Raw genomic sequence first — 24,457 nt, 5'->3', positions numbered from 1 at the left:
TTGCATTTCTGATGGCCAGTGATGCTGGAACATTTTTTTCATGTGTCTGTTGGCTGTATGAATGTCTTCTTTGAGAATGTCTGTTCATATCCTTTGCCCACTTTTGATGGGATTGTTTGTTTTTTTTCTGTAAATTTGTTTGAGTTCTTTGTGTAGGTTCTGGATATGAGCCTGTCAGATGAGTAGATTGCAAAAATTTTCTCCCATTCGTGAAGGCTCCTGTTCACTCTGATGCAGTTTCTGCTGTGCAGAAGCTTTTAGTTTAATTAGATCCCATTTGTCAATTTTACTGCTTGCTTTTGGTATGTTTTAGACATGAAGTCTCTTTGCCCATGCCTATAACCTGAATGGTACTACCTAGGTTTTCCCTCTAGGGTTTTTTATGGTATGAAGTTCATTTAAGTCTCTAATCCATCTTGAATTAATTTTCTTTTTTTTTTTTTTTTTTTGAGAAGGGTTCTTCTGTCAGCTTCAGGCTGGAGTGCTGTGGCCAGATCTCGCCTCACTGCAAGCCCTCCGGTTCACGCCATTCTTCCTGCCTCAGCCTCCCCGGTAGCTGGACTACAGGTGCCCACCATCCGCCTGCTAGTTTTTATTTTTTAGTAGAGACGGGAGCCACCAGAAAGCAGCTGGTGGATGGTCTGGACCTCCTGACCTCGGTGGATCGCTCTGCCTCAGCCTCCCAGTGCTGATTGTTTTGAGCCACCTGACCCGGGCCTGAATTAATTTTCATATATGAGTAAGGAAAGGATCCAGTTTCAGCTTTCTACTCTCTTATGGCTAGCCAATTCTTCCCAAAGCACCATTTATTAAATAGGAATCCCATCCCCATTTCCTTGTTTTTCTCAGGTTTCAAGCTACCAATGAGTTTCTTCACAGAATTGGAAAAACTGCTTTTAAAGTTCATATGAACCAAAAGAGCCCCAAGATCTCCACAACCTAAGTCAAAGAACAAAGCTGGAGGCATCACACTACCTTGACTTCAAACCATACTACAAGGCTACAGTAACCAAAACAGTACGGTACTGGTAACAAACAGAGATATAGACCAATGGAACAGAATAGTTTTTTTTGTATTTTTAGTAGAGACGGGGTTTCACCAGAAAGGCCAGGGATGGTCTCGATCTCCTGACCTCGTGATCCACCCGTCTCGGCCTCCCAAAGTGCTGGGATTACAGGCTTGAGCCACCACGCCCGGCCAAGAGAATCTCTTTCATATAGTTTTTTAGTGGTTGTTCTTGGTGTTAAATTATACATGCACAATTTTTCATAGTTTAAAAGTGTTGTCATTTTACCAGTTTGAGTGCAGAAAACATACTTCCCTCAATGCCACTTTTTTATTCCTTATTTATAGTATAATTGTCTTAAATATTTCTCCTTCGTACATTTAGAATTACATAACACAGTGCATTGGCATCTATTGATTTTTAAAAATTCAGTTTGAGACCTTCTTGGTTCTTGGTATGTTAAGTTATTTTCAGTTGAAACCTGGACATTTTGAAACCTGAATGTAGAGGCTCCTTGTTGCTTTTGTGTGGCGGTGGGAGTTTTGGCTCCCTGCTAGTCCTCCACTGATACTTGTTTGGCTGAGAGAGTTAAGAATGTTTCCTTTCACCTCCCAACTGGTTTCCACTGACACCATGGAATGCAGTGGAGGAGGGAAGGTGGCCTTGTTGTCACTGGGAAACGGTGAATATTCCAGCTCTCCACTAGGGCTTCTCTGATACTACCCAGGCCAGCAGGAGGATGTGGAGTTAAGAAGTCTTGGTTCCCCACGTGGTCTTTATTAACACTGTGCAGAAGTGGGATGAACTTGTTACTTCCCAGTAGGAATTCCTGACTCCCTACCCAGCCTTTTCTGACACAGCCTGGCAAGGGGTTAGAGTGCCTATCACAGCTTGGTAAGGGGGAAGTACAGGAAGTACAGGAGGAAGTCTGATGGAAGCACTTGCATCAGACTTTGCTAGTGGGGTGAGAGTGAGCCAGTTTTTCTGTGGTGTTTGCTATAGCAGAGCAACTATATTCTAAAAGTTTTTGTCTTTCTGGTTTTTCCCTTTTTCTCATTCCTTAGCTAGAGAAAGTAAGATTTTGTTTGGCTTTTTGATCTGTGACTATTCCATTTTATGGTTGCCAACTTCATCAGCTCTAAATCTGGAATATATGAGGCAAAATGAAAACCCAAGAACACACTGCTTTGTTTTTCTTCAAATCCTAAGGTCTCTAGCCCATGTGCCTTGTTCTCACCAACTTTTAGAATCTTCTCATGTTTGCTTTTTAAATAATGTCCAGAGACTCAGTTATATGTAGCAGGAGGAATGTGGAAAAGCATCTCTACTTCACAACCCCCTGGAAGTAAAAGTTATGATGCATATACAATGAGATAAAATTTGAAGTTCTGCATGCATATGATGTGTGCCACTTATAGCACATGATAGACTTTCTTTCATTCAAAATTCATTCCAGGCCTACTGTGTGCCAGGCACTGTTCAAGGCATCGCACATATAGTGATGAACAAAATAGATAACATTTCTCTCTTTATGGTGCATACATTCTTGTGGAAAGAAGTGGACAATAAACACAGAAAGTAGAATATGTTAGTAAAATGTGCTACTGGAAAAAGTAAAGTAGATTTATGAGGCTAGTGAGTGATGGAGCCATTGGAGGTTATTTATTTTACATAAGGTGGTCAGGGAAGCTAACATTTGAGCAGAGTGGCTGCAGTAAGATGGACAAAGATAAAAGTGGTAGAAGAGAGCAGAGATGTAGTTGGGGAATCAGACTGTCTAGGGTCTTGAAGGCAGTCAAGAATTTGGGCTTGTTTAGTCACGAAGGAGGTTTTCAGAGAGAAGTAATATGATCCAGTTTACAGCTTTACTTGGTCTGCTGTATGGAGAACAGATTGCCGTGGAGTAAGTGCGGTGGTCAAATGAGGAGGCTTTTACAAATACCCAGGAGAGGTTTAATGAGAGATGAAACTCAGATGGAATAGTGGAGTTGGTGAGATGTGGCCAGATTCTGAAAATATTTTGCAGATAAAGATGACAGAAATTGCTAACAGATTTTATGTGGGGTATGAGAGAGAGAGAGAGAGATCAAAGATGGTCTAAGGTCTTTGGCTTAAGCAATTGGAAGAATACACTTGGCATTTACTGAGATGGGGAAGACTGAGGGAAGTGCGAGTTTGGAGAAGAATGGGGAATCAGAGGTTTGGGTTTGACTGTGTTAAAATTGAAATATTCATTAAACTAGAGGTATAGTAGGAGGTTGCCCATATGAGTCTGAGTTTAAGGACTGCAGGTATCCTGTCTGGAGATATCAATTTGGGACTTGCTGTTCTATAGATGATTGTTTTTGTCCGTTTTGTGCTGCTTTAGCAGAATACCTGAGACTGGGTAATTTACAAAGAGCAGAAATCTATTTCACACAGTTCTAGAGGCTGGGATGTACAAGACCAAGGTGCCAGCATCTGATGGGGGCGTTCTTGGTGTATTCTCACATGGAGGAAGGCAGAAGGTGAAAGGGCAAAAATGAGCAAATCCACTTCCTCCAGTCCTATTTATAGCAGCATTAATCCATTCATGTTGGCAGAGCCCTTGTGACCTAAACACCTCCTAAAAGGCCCCACCTTTCAGCACTGTTGCACTGGGGATTAAATTTCCAGCACACAAATTTTGAGGGACGCATTCAGATTATAGGAATGATATTTAATGATATGTCTAGATGTGATCACATAGACAGAGACTGTAAATAAAGAAGAAAAAGAGTCCTGAGTTCTGGGGGCACTCTCATATTTAGAGGTCAGGAGGATGAGGAGAAACAAGCAAAGGAAAATGAGAAAAGATCAGTGAAGCAGAAGAACCAAGAGAGTGTGGTGTGCTGGAAGCTGAGTAAAGAAAGTGTTTCCAGAAAGAGGGAGTGATTAATTTGTCAAATAAGAAGAGAGTTGTAAATTGATTCTTGGGTTTGGGAATGTGATCGTCTCTGGTGGACTCACCATGATTTGTTTCCATGGAAGGAGGGGGAAGGAGGAAAGAAGTGGAGGAGAAGACAGAGATGGCAAGCATAGGCAGCTCTCTGGAGTTGCTATAAAGGAAAGCAGGAAAATGGAGTAGTAGATGAACAAGGTTACAGGGTCAAGAAAGGAGTAATTACTATACAGAATAATTAAATATATACATGGAAACTTTGTATTTATATATAGAGTTTGAATTTATTTTGATTGACAATGAGTCTAAAATTTCATATAGTGAAAAGTCTTCAATTGGCTTGATAATCTTAGCAATAGCATTTATATTTGAAGAAGACTTAGTTAAATATGAGTTGGTCTATGCAAGATGTGTAATTTTAAAGCTTTTTTCTTTGGTTTAATTTGGATTTGCAATTTCAGTTAACCCTTTCCAATGAATCCCCCCAAATGAATATTTACTTAGCGATGATAGAAAACTTTATATTTACAGAGTACTTATCAGTCTCTCTATAAGAACAAACCATAAAAGAATGAAAATTTACATTAGAGGTGTAGGAGGTAATTAAAGTGATGTGGTCCCAAACCAGGGAAACTGAGTCTCAGTCATAGGTGGAGCATGGGATCTGAAGGGGAAACTCATCTACAACTCTACAGCACCAACTGCCAGTCTCTTGGGCTAATAGACTCTCTCCCGCTTCTCGTCATTGTCTTTGTCTTTTTCTACAGTGCAACAAGCTTTGAACTACTTCCAGCTTTCCAATAGCAAAGTTATTCAGATTAGATGAACTTTATTTGTTCTCCGGGACTTCTAGCTCTCCAAAGCCTTCTGTCTGTACCCTGTGTTCACCAAACCTCCTTCTTTTTGCTGCTGGGAAACCCAATCAGCTACATTTCCCAGCCTCCCTTGCAGTTGGGTGGGGCCAAAAGAATGAGGGTGGAATTTATGCCACTTCCAGCCTGAAGCATGGTCATTAAGAAAACCTTCTACACAATCCTCCTTGTCCTCTCTCTTCCTTTGCCTGCTGGATAGATGCGGTAGATTCCTTGGAAGGGCCTGGGTCCTGAATGGCTGTGGAGCAGAAACTTGAATAGGATCTTACTGTGGCATGAGCAAGAAATGAACTTTTATTATGTTGATCTTTTGATACTTCGTAGTTTTTTTGTTACAGTAGTGAGCCTGCCCTGATTAATACATACTTCTACTACAAGTATTACAAAAATACAACTTTTTTTTTTTTAATACCTTTCTGTAGCCTTTCAGGATCCTTTTCTTCTAAGAAGTCACCTTCAGGCTCCCAAAGCTCTCATGGAGTGTGAATGCAAGGAGAAACAAATAGCAACAATCCTGTATCAGTTACTTTTTCCTGCATCATCTTATTTAATTTTTATAGGAATCCAAGGATTCTCATAAAATAGTAGTCCAATGAGTCCAGCCTTATAATCCAATGAGGTTAATAATTAACCTTAGTTTACAGATGAAGGAGTTTGTACAAGATCACAGAGTTATGAAATAGTGAAGTCCTTCAAGCCTGACCTTGTTAACCACGGAGCACTCGCTCTCCCACTACATCTTCACTCTGTTCTTTTTCCCTCTGGGGAAGGAAGAAAAGCTCATTAATCTAATTCACTTATGCACACTCTGGTATTAGAGACTCATTTTCCTTTGCCTTGTTGTGTGTATTTGTGTTTTGAAGGAGGTGAGAAACAGAGAAGGTAATTATTTACTGAAAGACATGAATTGCAGGCACTGTTGTGATTGGGTGGGGTGGGAGGCATTCTGCAGATGACATAGTAGACCTGAGTCCAGGTGTGAAGGGGAGAGGGAGACAGCAGATAGCATTTAGTTTCTAGGGAGACAGCACAGGAAGCTAACCTTTCTTTCCCCTTCAACTTTTTAATACAAACACTTAAAGATCCTCATAGTCCATTAACTGGCCAGGAGAGCAGATGGTAGAGGTGAGGAGTTTCAGCATTCTGGGAACACCTGAGCAGCCTCCCTGTTCCAACAGAATTGTCGATGTTCAAGCCAAGAGGAAAGATGTGAAATTGCTGTTGCCAAGGGGGAAAGTGCAGGTCTTCAATACAACCTTGATGTTTTATGTTTATAAAATTTGGCTCAGCTGGGCACGGCGGCTCATGCTTGTAATCCCACTGTTTTGGGAGGCCAAAGCAGGTGGATCACAAGGTCAAGAGTTCCACACCAGCCTGGCCAATATGGTGAAACTCTGTCTCTACTAAAAATACAAAAATTAGCTGGGCGTGGTGGCGGGCGCCTGTAGTCCCAGCTGCTTGGGAGGTTGAGACAGGAGAATTGCTTGAACCCTGGAGGTGGAGGTTGCAGTGAGCCGAGATCACCCCACTGCACTCCAGCCTGGGCAACAGAATGACACTCTATCTCAAAAAAAAATAAAATAAATAAATTGACTCACACATAGTGCAACACCTGTCTGCATACTTTTGCCAGTCACTCCATAGTTTAAAATATGCTTCTTCATAGGAAGCATCAAATTAGATAATTTCATCCTCACAACAATTTTAGGAGGCAACGCTCACATATGATCTAGGTACAAAAAAATGGTGACCCACGTCCCTGACATGAAGCCCAGGGCATTTCTTAGACTTCCTGTTTTTGAGAAGGAGACCTAAGACAAACCTCCCAGACTTTGAAGGATAGGTGTTTCTATCCAAAATACAACTGTGATTATCTGTGGAATCTGCAGATCTTGTCTGGTCTTTCTTGTCTGCAAAAGATCAGATGAATGCTCTGGAGATGTGTGTGGTTGTCTAGCATGAGCGTGTGCGTGTGCATTTGTGCATGTGTGTGTGCGTGCATATGTGAGTGTGTGTGTGTAAGAGACAGAGAAAGAAAAATGAATATAAAATTTACAGAATCAAATATCAGTTTTCAAAGCTTCAGGACCCAGTTGTCTACATAGGATTATCTGCCCTGCTTAGGAAAGTGTTTTCTGGAGTGGAGCTCCAGCTCTGTGATGAATGTGCCAAACTAGGGGTTCCTTCTCAGAGAGTCATCATGTCCTTAGCATGCCGTGGCTTGAAGAAATCCCACAATGAGTAAATATTAGGTCTTGTCTGATGTTATAGGTCCCAAACTTACTTAACTATGGATTCTCTTTTTTGAATCTGTCACTCATTCGCATACAGTGACAGTACCTCTTTTTAAAAATGCCAATTCTGGAGTAATTAGAAAGGAATTAATTAAAAAGAAAACTGGGATTATCAGAAGACCTAGATCTTGCTCTTACTCTATCACTAATAGGCTTTATAATTTTTGACAAATTGTTTTTATTTAGTTCTTTTTCAAGTGAGTATTTTTTTCTGCTTTGAAGGAAACATTTCTTTAAGGATATTTATTGTGCTTATTTAAAATTGTTATTTTGTCATGGTAATTTCACTTTGTGGAATTATGTACATGGTACATGTACAAGATGGTACATGTACCAACATGGTACATGTTATTCATTATTTATTATGCAAATTATTTATGTATTCTGTGTTGTTGATTATTTCTTAGTGGTTGTACTTTTCAGGTATGGAATTATTTTGGCCTGTGATACACATCCTCCTGGAGAAGATAATTTGTATTGGGTTAAGGCTAAATGGCAGTCTGGTCTTTGTACCTTCTGGTGTGAGCTTAAGAAAGAGGTGGGGATGAGACCATGTTCTTTTTTAACAGTGAATCCTAACCTTTCCTCCCCATGTGTCCCAGGACATTTGTGTACTCACTGCTCAATCGAGGGAGGCCTTATCCAGCTGTACTCATTTTCAGAGGCATTGCCTTCTGCGCTGGAAATGGATTCCTTCAAAGCTACTATCTGATTTACTGTGCTGAATACCCTGATGGGTGGTACACAGACATACGGTTTTGCTTGGGTAAGTGAATCTAGCCACTTCTCACCTACTCCCCAGTTAACAACCCTTCCCACAGTCTACGTCGCCATGGCCTCTCCCTACTGCAATAACCTGCTAATGATCCCATCTTCCCCTCCCTCACCCCTACCCTGGTCTTTTCTCTATATGGTAGCCAGAGAGATTGTTTAAACACATATCATGCCGTTTCCCATTGCAAAACTCTCCAGTAGATTTCCTTTACTCTCAAAATACAAATTCTTTCCCACTGCCTTTAAATTCTAAATGTTCTTGGTGTTTCCAATTTCCCAACCTCTTTTCCAGGCTCGCTGCACCTCCTTTTCTGTGCTCCAGTGCCAGTGGCCTTCCTGCTTTGCCACAAGCTGTCAAGCTTGTCCGGCCCCAGTGTTTTTGTGTAGGACTGTTCCCTCTGCCTAGTGCAGGGGTGTCCAGTCTTTTGGCTTCCCTGGGATACATTGGAATAAGAAGAATTGCCTCGGGCTACACATATAATACACTAACACCAATGATAGCTGATGAGCTAAAAAGAAATTTCATAATGTTTTAAGAAAGTGTACGAATTTGTGTTGGGCCACATCCAAAACTGTCCTGGGCTGCAGGCTGGACAAGCTTGGCCTAGAAGGCTTTGCCCCCATGTATTCATGGGGGTTGATTCCTCACTTTATTTAGTTCACCACCAATTTGCACCTCCTCAAAGGGACTTTCCCTGACCACCCTATCTAAAATAGTTGAAGACACTGCTGTGTGTGCTAACCCCCTTCCTTCCCCACTCCCCTGCCATCCCTCCCCAGATACCCTTTCTTCCAGGCCAATGATCGTTTGACTAGACAAGGTGGAAAATCCTTGTTTTATATTGTATCAGATAAGGTGAGAACAGACCTGATTGTTTTAACTAAACTATTCTTGCTTTTTGCCTGACGTATTTTGAAAAGCACTAATGTGCTTTGCTGAGAGGTTGGGTTGGGCCTTTATGTGGGACGGTAAGTGTTTCTGGGCTATAGTAATACCCTTTGGGATGCAGGAACTAGCATCCCCGATCCTGGCTCTCCTCACCTCAGAACAGGGCCCTTTCTGTACCAGTGGATAGTGTACGTGGAGACACCTCTGGGATATGTGGCTGAGTAAAACAAATAAAGATGTGAACAGTGTGTGTAGTATGCTACTTTTAATGTCAGAATATGTATGTGTGGGGGTGTGTGTGTGAACTGGTAGTGGTGGAAGTCAGTTTGTTAGTGGCCATGCCTCCAAATTAGCTCACATTATTTTTATGAGAGTGGGTGTTTCAGTCAGGAATGCGCTCAGAAAACCAAATAATAGTGACTGGAAGAATTCAGAATTCATAGTTCTTACATAACAACAAGTGTCGAAGTAGGTGGCTTCTGCATTCCTGTGGTTGCTTACCGACACCATTAATAACTCAGGCACTTTCTGTCTCCCCTATTCTTAGCATGTTTACCTGTGGTCCTCTTGTTAGTCACTTCATGGTTGCAAGATGTTGACTGTAGCTCAAGGCATTACATCTGGCAATCAAGACAGGAAGAAGGAGGAAGTAGGGGCACCGGTCTTGCCTGCACCTTTTATCAGAAAAGCAAACGATTTCCAAGGAAGTCCCCCCACCAAGACTTCACTTTACATCTTATTGGTGGAACTGGCTCGTGTGACCACCTTTCTCAATTCAGCCTCTATAGTGGGAGATGGCAAAAGAAAAGGGGCTGGAATTGGCTGTTGAGATATGCAACCTCGATTTGACTCTTTGTGAATGAGCTAAAGGCTTACTATTATGATCCGTTCGTTTATTTGTTTATGTATTTAAATACTGGACAATGGTGCTGCCTCCTGCTGTCCTCTCTTTTCCGACCTGTCTCCATCGGTGGTGCCACTGTGCACTTTCAGCCTGAGTCTAGGAAACAGCCCACCCAGTGCTCCCCATTCAGGACCAGGACTCATTGCCCTCCCCACTTGCTGCCGTATCTTAGGACCATTCTTAGATTTAGAAATTAAATGCCCTTCCCTTCATTTTTAGGAATTAAATGCCCTTCCTTTCATTTTAGCTTTGCTTGTGAAAAAGGCACCAAAATCTGGACACATTTTTTAAAACATTTCTCCTTTCTCTCTTCTTTGTCAAGGTGTCTTCTTATTTATTTTGGGAATGGGAGTCAACATCCATAGTGACTATATATTGCGCCAGCTCAGGAAGCCTGGAGAAATCACCTACAGGATTCCACAAGGTAATGTCTCCCCTGCCCCCAGACTCTCACTCTTCCCTTGAGCCTGCTCCGGGGATGATGCGATGGTAGCAGATGGAGAGGGGACGGTGAGGGCACAGATGATACAATACTTCTCAGCTTGCTCTTGACTTCCCCTGCATACCCAGTCCCATCACAGTACGTCTGCATTTCTGACCTGAACCCAGAAGCTCAAGAGAGCTACCAGGGCCCTCAGTAAGGTGCGAGGCCACAATACCTGGAAGTGGGAGAGAGTGGGAGCTTTGAGTAGGGTTGGAATCAGCTACCTACAACCTCATTGCAGTAGGTAAGATTGTCATGTACAGAGGGCAGGTAAGATTGTCATGTACAGAGGACTGATCCTTTCTAGGTTTGCAAATGATGCTGAATGCTTGGCCAATAAATGTGTCCCCTCTAATTGATCTAGACTTATCTTGTGAGCAGTTAAGGCTAGAACTTGTGTATTTCCTGCCACTTGTATATACTTTTAAAGGTGTAGAGAACTATATTTACTTAATAAAAACTTAGGATGGGAGATCTTACAAGCACAAGTGCATTTTTGGAGATAAAGGTGAGCATGTTTGTAATCCGAACTGTTCCAAAGAAACCAGGGTATGAGAAGGACAAATATATGCAGATGGGAGTGAATCAGTCCAAGTCATCCTTCAATAGATTTAGATGGGTATTTGTGTAAGTCCTTGGCTTCTACCCTTTTTGATGTAAATACAACCCTTTATTTACATCAAAAAATTTCCTCAATTATGACATGATGTTAGTGCACATTAATAGTCATTGGTGTCAAAGTTACTATGAATTCAGTAACATATTCAAATGAATTTGAATGTTGTTAATATCCTAACAGTATCTACATCAAACAAAAATAATTTAGTAGGTTCGGATGTGCCATTTACTGTATTCATAGACAATTTATAGGCCCTTTGCATTAGATCTCTGGTTCCTCCCAGGTCCTAGAGAATCACAGGTTGGGAACCACTGATGCAATCTCATCTTCAAGAAAGATTCAACTCTAAGGGGCTTTGATTTTAAAAACATTCACTCCATAACTAGATAAATAAAGAAGAACAGAGAAAGCGCTTAAAAACCAGTTGCCAAGATTAGTTTCCAACTTTTGAATTATAATAGAGAATGATTTAAACACAAAATATTTTTATATAACTATAGAAAGAACAAAATTGTTTTGGTTTGAACATCCCCAGTTTAATGTGGGTAATAAAATTTGAGTGTGGATATATTTAATATCATTAGAAATATGCGGATTTCTAGATACAGTCCTGAGAGAAGAAATACCTGGTTGGATAGAAAATGAAGCATTTAAACTCAAGAAGCCGACTTCACCAGCCTCCAGCAGGACAAATACCTGCAGCTCCTACTCTCTACTTTAAACATGAACAGAGGAGAGTGCTTTGCAGAAGGGTGGGGAGGGGCAAATCCCATAAGAGAATCTAAATTCCTTCTCCCGTAAGTTCAGATTTTTATCATTTTAATGTAGTGTGCAGTTTCACATTTTGCGACTGTGAATGTGAAAGTGTGGGTGTCCAGGAAAGGAATGGGGAGGTAAGAAGTGGCCCCAAAACCTTCCTTAATAGAACGAAACAAAAGCCAGACCTCCTACACCTCTCCCTTGTCCTACCCAAAGCTAGTGGTCCAGCAGTTGTTAGAGATTTGGAGAGAGCCTGTTAAGCAGTTGAGGCCACTCTTCGTGACTCCAGAATGTTCTCCAGGCAACCGGCAGTTGTTGCTTTGTTTCCCCTTCTCCCCAAGAGGATTCCACCAGACTCCTACGACTATGGAGGGAGTCTCCAGCCCCACATTTGTTCTTGCTGCCTTTGTGTATTTTGGAACAACACAGATGAGTTTAATGTCACAGTGATTCAGTTGCAATGATTGACCTTCTGATTCTTCTGCATGCAGGTGGCTTGTTTACGTATGTTTCTGGAGCCAATTTCCTTGGTGAGATCATTGAATGGATCGGCTATGCGCTGGCCACTTGGTCCCTCCCAGCACTTGCATTTGCATTTTTCTCAGTTTGTTTCCTTGGGCTGCGAGCTTTTCACCACCATAGGTAAACTTTTCAATAAAAGCGGCAGCATTCATGTAGCTTTCTTCTTCTCCAAACAGGCTTTTAACCCGCAGAGGAAGATTTAGAAACCGAAGATATTTATCTTTTTAAGGGAAGGTTGATACAATAATCTGGGTTAGCATATTCTGACTTACTGGGCTTGTATTGAAGTTGGAAGTTAGCTGGATGAGAGTAGCAGTAATAAAATTTTCTTTAAGAACAAACATAAGTCCATGTAAACTGAGATGATGGCCGGGAAGGTCCTGTGCCTGTCTTGTTGAAGAAGGCTGTCCAGCGAGAAGTGCCTTGCACCCACATGAGTTAGCTGACCCAGGCTCTGTGCCCACCAGGCAGGCTTACCTGGAGATGGTTAGAAAAAGCCTCAAGAAGCAGAAGAAGCTGCTTCCATTTCCATGCTTCAATTTCATCCCCTCCCACCACATTTCTGGAAATGTGTGCCATAGGTAGGACCATGGCCAGCACTTTCCAAAGCTCCACAGATAGTTATTTATTTATTTATTTATTTATTTATTTTTGAGTCAGAGTCTCACTCTGTTCCCAGGCTGAAGTGCAATGGGGCGATCTTGCCTCACTGCAGCCTCCACCTCCCAGGTTCAAGCGATTCTCCCACCTCAGCCTCCCAAATAGCCGAGACTACAGGCCCACCACCATGCCCAGCTAACTTTTTGTGTTTTTAGTAGAGACAGGGTTTCACCATGTTGGCCAGGCTGGCCTTGAACTCCTGACCTCAAGTGATCTGCCCGCCTCGGCCTCCCAAAGTGCTGGGATTACAGGCATAAGCCACCGCGCCTGGCCTCCACAGATGTTCTGAGGCACAGCAGGCTAGAGAGCCACAGGGAAAAAGTACTATCTTGGTGACTATGTGGCTGCTATTTTTAGCTACAAGATTTGGTGCTAACAGTTCAGGTAATCACAGAGCCCTGGAACTCCAGAAGGATTATTTCCCCTGGAATCTCTGCAATGCCAGGGTTTATTTTGGTACTGCCTTCCTTCCCTGACACCCACCCTCTATAAATCATAACCAAGGCCAACCCTGGCTTCCGAGGAAGGTAGGACAAGAAATCGCATGTATGGGGCAATCTTAGGACTGCCCCATCTGCTGGGAAATGCCAGGAATTGCAGGTGTTTCGGAACCCTCCCTCTGAAGGTCTGGCCTAAAGCTTCACTAACCTAGGGTGGAGTGGGGACAAAAGAATTAACTAAAAGTATGGCTGGAAGTGAAAGGTAATATATTAGGTTGTTAACAGGCTTTAAATTACCAAGTGTAAATTTCAGAGCCTTTCCCTAAAATGGCTTTTGTGGAAAGAGAAAGCCTATAATTACTGGAGACTATGGATACTCAAACAGGGAATGAATGGTCTTGGAAGCAGGACCCTGGGATTATGACTCAATGCCTAGTTTTGAAGATTTAACTAAGAATGAGTTCCTTTTTTTCTGAGTAGAATTGTTCGAGGACAACGTTCTGAAATGAAGCAACAGCTCATGACCTATTCCTACCACCTCCTAGACTCTGTGAGGAAAGGTGGCAGAGGGTTCCTAGCCCATAAGAGAGTCATAACAGTTCTTACCATTTCAGGCTGGGTCTGCTGCCCACCAGAGGCAGAGCAAGCAGGGGAGAAGAGAAGGCATCACCCAGCACTTGGAGGGCCCTGGGAAACGTGGACTCTACCGTGCTTGGTTAGGAGAGGGGCTATAATTCCACCAGATGTTTCCAGCTGCTGCAACAATAAAACCCAAACTGAGGCCTCATTCTGTGATGTCATACCTCCTAGAGAAGGGCCAGAAGGCATAGTTTTTAATAGGCTAACAGGACTTTGTGAAGGCTCCTATAAAACAAAGCCAGGCACTCACAGCAGAGGCAGCACTGGCGGAGGCAGCCCACCAGCCTTCTCAAATCACAGTACCGAAAACTAGCCACCTTTTGTAACTTATTATTTGCCCCCTAGTTCAAACTAAGGTACTTTAACAGAGTGTATCATCTTGATTATGCCTTGAGGACTGCCAGTGTCAACTAGTTAGGAGGACAGCCTGGCAACTTAAGGAGAAAGGATTCTTATAAGATGCATTTGTCTCCTGTGGCTGCTGCAACACATGACCACAAACTGGGAGGCTTAAAACAACACAGATTTGTCCTTTCATAGTTCTGGAGGCTAGAAGTTTGAAATCGAGGTGTAGGCAGGGCCATGCCCCCAAGATGGCTCTAGGGAAGAATTCTTCCTTGCCTCTTTTTAGCTTCTAATGGTGGCCGACAACACTTGGTGTTCTGTGGCTTATAGCTACATCACTGATCTCTGCCTCCGTCTTCACATGGCCTTCTCTCCTGTGTGTCTCTGTCTCTGTCTCTTTGTCTTTTCTCCTCTTCTTTTTAGGACACAGTCATATTGGATTAAGGGCATACCCTACTCCAGTATGACCTCATCTTAATTAATTTTATCTGCAATGGTCCTAGTTCCAGAAAAAAAAAAAATTACCCTTTCAGATACTGGGAGTTAGGACTTTAACATATCTTTGGACAAGACAGAATTCAACTCATGATACATGGTGATATTTTGCTAGCATTCCCAGGCCTTATGAAAGGACATTTTCCTGGGAACATTGCTGGTTCTCTTTGCCCATAGTCTTTGGTTCCCTGTATTTCCCAGCTGAATCCAAACAAGTACTTCCTTCCGGATACATTTTTTTTTTTTTTTCTGGTAGAATATACATAACAAAAATTTTACCACTTTAGCCATTTTTAAGTGTAAAATTCAGTGGCATTAGGTACATTCAAAATGTTGCACAGCCATCACCACTACCCTCTGCCTATTACTTTTCATTTCCCAGCAAAAGAAGCTTCAACATTTACAAGAAATAGGCTGTGGGAAGGAGAAATAAGAATCATAAATGACTATCGAAATAGTCAGACTCGAGATAACTGTAGGTTGACTTGTAACAAAGATTTGTTAACAGCAAACCTCAGCTGTCAGCCACTGCCCCATTATATGTACAATGATTCCTTTCTTGTCTTTTAGGTTCTACCTCAAGATGTTTGAGGACTACCCCAAATCTCGGAAAGCCCTTATTCCATTCATCTTTTAAAGAAACCAAATTAAAAAGGAGCAAAGCTCCCACAACGCTGATGAAAACTGTCAAGCTGCTGAAACTGTAATTTCCATGATATAATAGTCCTCCATATATATATATGTATGTGCATATATAATAGTAGGTCTCCTGGCGTTCTGCCAGCTGGCCTGGGGATTCTGAGTGGTGCCTGCTTAGAGTTTACTCCTACCCTTCCAGGGACCCCTATCCTGATCTCCAATTGAAGCTTCAAAAAGCCACTTTTCCAAATGGCAACGGTTGCTTCTTAGGTATTGCTCTGAGAAAGTACAAACTTCTCCTATTTCTTTCACTGGGCAATCCAAGTACACATGGCTTCATACCCACTCCCTGTCAATGTAGGACAACTCTGTAATCAAGAATTTTTTGGCTTGAAGGCAGTGCTTATAGACCTTATTAAAGGTATACATTTTGTTCACATACAGAGTAGCAGAGATTTAAACTCTGAAGCCACACAGACCCAGAGCAAACCCACTCCCAAATGAAAACCCCAGTCACGTCTTCCTTTTCCTTGGTTAATTAGGAAAGATGAGAAATTATTAGATAGACCTTGAATACAGGAGCCCTCTCCTCATAGTGCTGAAAAGATACTGATGCATTGACCTCATTTCAAATGTATGCAGTGTCTTAGTTGATGAGTGCCTCTGTTTTCCAGAAGATTTCACAATCCCCGGAAAACTGGTATGGCTATTCTTGAAGGCCAGGTTTTAATAACCACAAAGAAAAAGGCATGACCCTGGATGGCTGCTGGGAGAGTAGAGAACAGCATGATCCTGGATGGCTACTAAGAGGATAGAGAACAGTTTTACAATAGACATTGCAAACTTTCATGTTCTTGGAAACTGGTGGCAATATCCAAAGAAAAAAAAAGTAAGTGTAAAACAAAGAGAATTAATGATGAGGTTACATGCTGCTTGCCTCCACCAGATGTCCACAATGATGTGAAGTACAGCAGAAGCCCCAAGCAACTTTCCTTTCCTAGAACTTCTTCATTGTAGTTCTCAGAACCTGTTCAAGAAGGTGTCTCCTAGGAGCAGCTTGAATGCCTCCCTCACATGAGCTGCAGGCAGAGGCTGAAAGTTGCAGACAGAAGGGCACATCTGGGCAGAAAACCTGTTTTGTTTGCCTCAGACTTTTTTTGTTTTTTACAAAGTTTCAAAAACGTAAAAATTAGGAGATTCCTTCATAAAACTCTGGCATTCTAATTTCATTTAAAAAGCTGGAGGATCTGAGCATTCAGAGCCCACATTTCCACACCAGAACTGGAACTACGTAGCTAGTAAGCATTTGAGTTTGCAAACTCTTGTGAAGCGGTCACCCCGGCATGGGTGCTGAGATATGGACTCTCTAAGGAAGGGGCCGAACGCTTGTAATTGGAATATATGGAAATATTTGTCTTCTCAGGCCTGTGTTTGTGGAATGCATTGTCAATATTTAGCAAACTGTTTTGAGAAATGAGCACCAGTGGTATTAAGTACAGAAACTCACTATATAAGTCACAGAGGAAACTTGGAAGGTCTGAGGATGATGTTGATTACTGAAAAATACAGATTGCAATCATATAAATAAATGTTCTTGTTGTTCATTAAATACCTTAAAAATCATGGATGTTAAGTAATTTTGTTTGAATTAAAATATCCTGGGACTTCTGGAGATTTTCACAAGATATTGAGGTGTGCTTCTCTGTCCCTCCTTCCCCCGTTCCCATTCACCCTGTCTGTAGTGTCGTTTCCTTTCTTCTCTTCTCTCTTCATGAAATTAGGGGCTGTGTGCTGGAAATAAAGAAGTATGACTTATAGAGCCTCTCAGCCACAATTCAGAACTACAAGGAAGTACAATAAACGTGCGGGAAAATGTCCTGAGGATAGACGCCACTCTTGGTGCTGAGGAATACACAGGGAGAATGAATACACTTGGTGAAATAAATCTTCAGGTGTAGCTTGAGCTCTGAGACACAAAAGACTTCCAGTTCTCTCCATGACATTGAAAACCACCTTGTTTAAGTCCTTTATTTTACTACCCACGTAAAACATCCAGGCCGATCCTTGAGATGAAATAAGTGTACAATAAATGGCAGTACTCAGTCTCAGGACAAAACTGCCATTGGGCAATTTCATTTTTTGCCACAAGAGGGCGCTTTCTAAAATAGTATTTAGCCCAACCTTGACTTAATTAGGTAATTAACATACTGGGGGGACCCCAGTCCTGTCGCCTGATGGTGGACATTTCAAGTTAGCATGATTGTGGAACTTCTTCATCTGAATATAGGGCAGGGTAGCGTGAACTCTATGAAAGCTGAAACCTTCCCTTGATAATTCAGGTATTCTCAGTGTTCTAGGGCTGTTGTGTTCAATGACAGTTTGTCATTGTTTAGGGCTAGGATATATATGTGGATTAAATACAGTAAAGGTCTGAATCTGTGCTCATCTCTAAACATATTTCTTCCCACTTTTAAAAATAGAGTGCAACAAAATCATAGTTAATTGAGGTTTCCGTGGAGTGTTTTTTGGCTAAAATAATCTAACAGTGTCCTAGCTCACAAGATACTGTCTCTTGGTCTTGCTGAAGCTTTCACGGAAGAGGCGTTTTCCTGCCAACCTTGAAGAAAATGTTGGGTTTTGCTTGTTTTTCAGAATTTAGACTTAAAGAGCTGAAGCAGACCTCAGACATCAGCTATTCCGACCACTTCATATGATAGGTAGTGACATTGAGACCCACAGAGTTCAAAGGCCTCCTCACAGCTGGTACACAGCTGGTCAGAGCAGCCATCTCATTTTGTCCCTTTGAGGGTCAGAAGTATGTTTTTTTCTGCTTAAGGCACAGCCTTTAGGGCTGCCATCTGGATTTCTGCAGAGCTCATGCAGGAGAAAAATAGCCAGAGCTTAAGTGCTATTGCACAATTCAGTTTGTACACCTATTGTCCCATGCCTGTGTGTGTGAGGCTTCCCTCGCTCTGTGGGAGCATCAGGCTCTGCCCTTTCCTAAACCTATTTGACAGAATAGAGAGTTTTCCTTCATTGGTGTAGTCAAGACAACATGTGTGTTCAGCATGGAAAAAGGTTTCAGGTCATAAACCCCTTTATCCCTAATGCTTACTTTCATAAAGAACAACACTGGGTCCACTGTATTCTAAAAGGAAAATGGAGCTCTAATGAGAAATACGCAATTAAACAGCTATTTAGGCAGCTTAGACCCTTTCAGGAACAAATAAATAAATCCGTGGTTTTACAACCCTGAAGTTTGATAATAGCTCTCTTGAATTTTTGTGGTTACCTCATGGCAATCTCACTAAGAAGCAGGGGAGCAAGCTCTTGGCACATGAAGGAATAGATTCATGAAGATTCATTTCCTTTCCCGCTTGGCCTTTTGGTTCTCTCATAAGCTGTGAGCTGAGGTCCACCCAGGGAAAACAAGGAGGGTAACGGCAAATGTAAAGTGAATCTTTCTAGAGAAGGGTGCTGATTATTTTATAGCATCTACACTATCCTGTGATGAAAGAAAGAGGCATCGAGCCAGGTGGCAATGTGAATTCTTGGGTGATTTAATAAGCCATTGAGTGGATTTAATTTCTAAGTAAGAGATTTGTTCATTCTTTGTGTAAGTCCATGGAGTTGTGATCTTAAAAAGTTCTGTGTTATTTGCATTGTGCCTCATTTCTCCCCATCAACCTTGGCTTGAGATTTGGATGAATAAAATAAATAATTGGAGAAGGTTAAAGTATGCACCAAGCTGTGTTAGTTTCTTTAGTCTTGTCTTTTTTGGGTTGAGGGTTTGATTTCGCTCAATGCAGTCACAATCTAGATTCTTTATTGGAGGGATAGCCAATATCCCTTCCGACATGGCAAGCTGGCTGGGAGGAGGAGGACAACAGAGAAAGTGGAGGAAGGAGGGGAGTAATGAGGGAGGGTCCAAGGGAGGGTTGGCATTGGAAGGCCCTTGGGAGAGAGGGGCCTCCCACTGACAGAGTGGGCTTCCTACCTTTCCTGTGTCCAGGCTGCACAAGCCTGATCCCTTCTTTATCCTCCCAGGAAAAGACGTCCCTCTGAGAGAGAGAATAAACACTTGTTAGAGCTCCATTTCATAAGAGAAGAAGCTGACTTTTAAAAAACACAAGCCATATGGCTGTGCTTCACCATAAATAATTGTATTTCTGTCTGCTCACCTCGTAAAGATAGTTTTAGTTCTGCGTGGCAGTGACATTGTGAGAAGGAGGTGAAGTAATTGCTCTTAGAGTGTGTGGCAGCATCCAAGTCGGCTGAGGCCAATGGGGAGATGGGAGCATCCAGAGGAATAAGCAACGGCCAGGGTTCCCCTTTTCAAGGCCTTTGTTTTCCTTTACTCCAGATGCACTCCCCCAAAGGATCCTTCCTTCTAGAGATGCATTTTTACAGTGTTGACTAGAAAGCATTACCGTAAAATCAATTAAATTTTGTCAATTCATTAATGCCCTCATTTGTTACAAGTTGCCTTTCAGATACTATTTCATTAAAATAATCCTTTCTGGTGGTTTATAACAGGATAAGCTCTCAACAGATACATAAGTGAGGGGAAGTAAAAATAGGAGTAATAAAATAAAATAAAGCCAGAGATAAAGTTAAAATGCAAAAATGCTGTCCGAAAGATCATGTACCGTGGCTAAATCTAAACATAAATTGGGTCCTGAGTCTTCAAAGTACAGAAGGAAATTACTAGTTGCTAAATCCACAACATTCATAAAAGGAAAACAACTCGACCAGGGAAACACAACTATTACTGGTACTAAGACTCATGATACATTTCTACGCTGTGTGATGTGGGGAACTACGTTCATGAGAGCATCTTTACACTAAATGCAGGGGTCACTTTGTGCAGCTTCTTATAATGTCTTTCCACAAGGGCAACATTCTAATGCCGCAGCTCAATTCTTTAGAAGCAAAGGGGATGAGGAGTTTTTTTTTTTCCACTTAGGATATAGAAAGCCACCAGATAACCATCCCTACTCTAAAAATGAGAAAAAGCCACATAGTCTATAAAATTATAACTTTTGAGCCCTTTAATGAACCGAGATAGGAGAGCAACCAGAAGAACTGAATTTCAAAGGAAACACACAAATGGTTTGACTTTCAGCAGAGTATGGAAGGAAGAGGGTAATGGCCGTAAGAGTGGGAAGGAAGAAAACAACAGAAATTTCAATGAATTCTCGATAGCTGAGTGGAACCTAGCGTGAGTTTAGAATCCCTGGGAGACTCAGACACCTGGCTGACCAAGCATCCAGATCTGCCCCAGGATGAGGAGTTTCCCGGGAAACACGACTTTCTGTGCTCAAACTGGAAAGTCCTAGGCAAACCAGGATGACCTGGCCACCTTAGTCTGCTGGCTGGGTCTTTTGCTGGGTCTTTTGTGGGGTCTTTTACCCAGACCTCCACCTGGAGCTTATGAGGTGGATTGGGGACAGGGTAGGAGACCCGAGAGGGTCCTTCTTTGGTGGTGCATAGTCACAAAAGCCCACTGTATTAGTTCGTTTTCACGCTGCTGATAAAGACATACCTGAAACTGGGAATAAAAAGAGGTTTAATTGAACTTACAGTTCCACATGGCTGAGGAGGCCTCAGAATCATGGCTGCGGCAAGAGAAAAATGAGGAAAAAGCAAAAGCGGAAACCCCTGATAAACCCATCAGGTCTCGTGAGACTTATTCACTATCACGAGAATAGCATGGGAAAGATCAACCCCCGTGATTCAATTACCTGCCCCTGGGTCCCTCCCACAACATGTGGGAATTCTGGGAGATACAATTCGAGTTGAGATTTAGGTGGGGACACAGCCAAACCATATCATTCTACCCCTGGCCCCTCCAAATCTCATGTCCTCACATTTCAAAACCAATCATACCTTCCCAACAGTCCCCTAAAGTGTTAATTCATTTCAGCATTAACCCAAAGTCCACAGTCCAAAGACTCATCTGAGACAAAGCAAGTCCCTTCTACCTATGTGCCTGTAAAATCAGAAGAAAGCTAGTTACTTCCTAGATACAGTGTGGGTACAGGTATTGGGTAAATACAGCCATTCCAACTGGGAGAAATTGGCCAAAACAAAGGGGTTACAGGGCCCATGCAAGTCCAGAATCCAGCATGTCAGTCAAATTTTAAAGCTCCAAAATGATCTTCATTGACTCCAGGTCTCGCATCCAGGTAACGATGATGCAAGAGGTGGGTTCCCATGGTCTTGGGCAGCTCCACCCCTGTGGCTTTGCAGGATACAGCCTTCCTCCCAGCTGCCTTCACGAGCTGGTGTTGAGTGTCTGTGGCTTTTCCAGGCACATGGTGCAAGCTGTTGGTGGATCTACCATCCTGGGGTCTGGAGAACAGTGGCCCTCTTCTCACAGCTCCACTAGGCAGTGCCCCATTAGGGGTTTTGTGTGGGGCTTTGACCCCACATTTCCCTTCCACACTGCCCTATCAGACGTTCTCCATGAGGGCCCCACCCCTGCAGCAAACTTGCCTGGGCATCCAGGTGTTTCCATACATCTTCTGAAACCTATGCAGAGCTTCCCAAACCTCAGTTCTTAGCTTCTGTGCAGCTGCAGGCTCAACATCACATGGAAGCTGCCAAGGCTGGGAGTTTTTACCCTCTGAAGCCACATCCTGAGCTGTACATTGGCGCCTTTCAGCCATGGCTGGAGCGACTGGAACATAGGGCACCAAGTCCCTAGGCTGCACACAGTATGGGGACCCTGGGCCCAGCCCATGAAGCCACTTTTTCCTCCTGGGCTTCCAGGCCTCTGATGGGAGGAGCTGTCATGAAGGTCTGTGACATGGCCTGGAGACATTTTCCCCATGGTCTTTCTTGGAGATTAACGTTAGGCTCCTTGCTATTTATGAAAATTTCTGCAGCTGGCTTGAATATCTCCCCAGAAAATGGGTTTTTCTTTTCTATCACATTGTCAGGCTACAAATTTTCTAAACTTTTATGCTTTGCTTCCTTTGTAAAACTGAATGCCTTTAATAATACCCAAGTCACCTCTCAAGTTCAAAGTTCCACAAATCTCCAGGGCAGGGGCAAAATGCCTCCAGTCTCTTTGCTAAAACATAACAAGAGTCACCTTTAGTCCAGTTCCCAACGAGTTCCTCATCTCCATCTGAGACCACCCCAGCCTGGACATTATTGTCCATATTGCAATCAGCATTTTGGGCAAAGCCATTCAACAAGTTTCTAGGAGGTTCCAAACTTTCCCACATTTTCCTGTCTTCTTCTGAGCCCTCCAAACTGTTCCAACCTCTGCCTGTTACCCAGTTCCAAAGTCACTTCCACATTTTTGGGTACCTTTTCAGCAACGCTCCACTCTACTGCTACCAATTTACTGTATTAGTTTGTTTTCATGCTGCTGATAAAGACATACCTGAAACTGGGAACAAAATGAGGTTTAATTAGACTTACAGTTATACATGGCTGGGGAGGCCTCAGAATCATGGTGGGAGGTGAAAGGCATTTCTTACATGGCAGTGGCAAGAGAAAAATGAGAATTATTCATTATCATGAGAATAGCACGGGAAAGACTGGCCCCTGTGATTCAATTATGTCCCTCCCACAACACGTGGGAATTCTGAAAGATACAATTCAAGTTGAGATTTGGGTGGGGACACAGCCAAACTATATCACCCACCCTCTTCCAGGCCTTTCTGTTACAGAAAGCAAAAGCTGCAAGCCTCTGGGAGAGGGATAGGAAATCCTCCTTCTCTAAGACCCAGGGAAAGGTCCACTGACTCTAGGGGAGGGGATAAAGCATAAAAGAAGCAGAAAAGAGGGCATTCAGGAAACTGCCCCATCTCCTGCTATATTGTCACTGAGAGAGGAGTAGAAGCAAAAACTGTTTCCTCTAAGGGGGTGGGTGGGGAGCAGGCCGCAAATCCACCAACTCCCACCAGGAGCCTTGTGCCAAGTAGCAAGCATTAGCAGGCCATCAGGAAATGGCTCCAGTCTCAGGCAATGTTACACTGATGCTCTGATGCTGATGGTGGGGTAGACGCAGAAGCTGTCTGTCCTCAAGGAAAGGACAGGAAACCCAATCAGGACAGAAGCCTGTAGAGCTACAAAGAAGAGGTCTGCATCACTAGGGGTCCCTCCTGACTAAGTCTCCTCCACAGTCCAGCATTTGGCTGCAGAGTGTGGGATATGGTGCAGGAATGCTGAGAATTTCCCACCATAGTGGCCTGGCCCCTTAGGACTCACCTAAGACTGAGGCTGGAGTAGGGGCACCTAGAAACTAGGAACTATACTAAGTCCAGCACACACCTCACACCCAATAATGAGCAAGAGCAAAGAAGAAAAGAAGGGAAATTTTGACAAATTGTCAATAGTTGAGTGGGGCCTAGCATGAGTGTTTAGAATCCCTGGGAGCCTCAGATACTCAGTTGACCAAGCATCCTGTTCTGTCCTGGACTGAGGGGTTTCCTGGGACACAGGACTTTCCATGCTTAAACTGGAAAAGGTCCCCGCAAACTGGGGTGAGTTGGTCTCTACTGCTGGGGAGCACACAGAGAGAACCACCCATGTGGCACAGGCATGCTGAGAGCTGAGAGTAGACAAGAAACAAGGAATGGCCCCTCTGGCCCTCCAGGCCTCCTAGTAAGCACAAGGCAGCAGCAGCTCATCGTAGAAAGAATCTGAAGAGTGTGGTGCGTTACAAGTTAATTCAGTAAAACAAACCCCAAATCTAGCCTGTTCCCCCAACTCCCAACTTATGATCTGGTAGAAAAGGCAAGCTTAATTCTGGGTATAAATACTATTTACCTCGGTCTCTACTGTTCCTTTATGTTTGACATTGAATAAAAAGTATGAACACACATACACATACATAAAACAAGGCAAAAAACAAAAAGAGATAATCCACTGTGAAGAGATAAAGCAGTCAACAGAATGAGACAAAGAAGTGGTCCAGATATTAGAACTATCAGATGGGGACATTAAACTAATTATGATTAATATATAGAAGGATCTAGAGGAAAATGTGGGCAACATGCATGAGCAGATGAAGAATGTCAGCAGAAAGATAAAAACTAAACAAATTCCAAGGGAAATGCTGACAAATTTCCCCACAATATCAAGAAATAAAGAATTAATGGGCTTGGCAGCCTGGATACAGTAAAAAATCAGTAAACTTGAAGATAGATAATAGATTTATCCGAACTGAAACAAAAA

General features: G+C 42.7%; 1 protein-coding gene across 1 annotated transcript in view; it reads left to right on the top strand.

The window, feature by feature from the left end:
* SRD5A2 (steroid 5 alpha-reductase 2) overlaps positions 1–16,934 on the top strand; it is a 69,650-nt gene extending 52,716 nt beyond the window's left edge. The window contains exons 2-5 of the mRNA XM_003908476.5: positions 7,696–7,859; positions 9,983–10,084; positions 12,014–12,164; positions 15,194–16,934. Of these exons, the coding sequence (XP_003908525.2) occupies positions 7,696–7,859; positions 9,983–10,084; positions 12,014–12,164; positions 15,194–15,260 (484 nt within the window). The 3' untranslated portion in view covers positions 15,261–16,934. The remainder of the gene's footprint in view (positions 1–7,695; positions 7,860–9,982; positions 10,085–12,013; positions 12,165–15,193) is intronic.
* The last annotated feature ends 7,523 nt before the right edge of the window (positions 16,935–24,457 follow it).

This window comes from Papio anubis, chromosome 14 (genome assembly GCF_008728515.1).
Source record: "Papio anubis isolate 15944 chromosome 14, Panubis1.0, whole genome shotgun sequence".
Classification (NCBI taxonomy): domain Eukaryota; kingdom Metazoa; phylum Chordata; class Mammalia; order Primates; family Cercopithecidae; genus Papio; species Papio anubis.
Note: the sequence above shows the minus strand (reverse complement) of the source record. Positions and strands in the feature narration are given on the sequence as shown.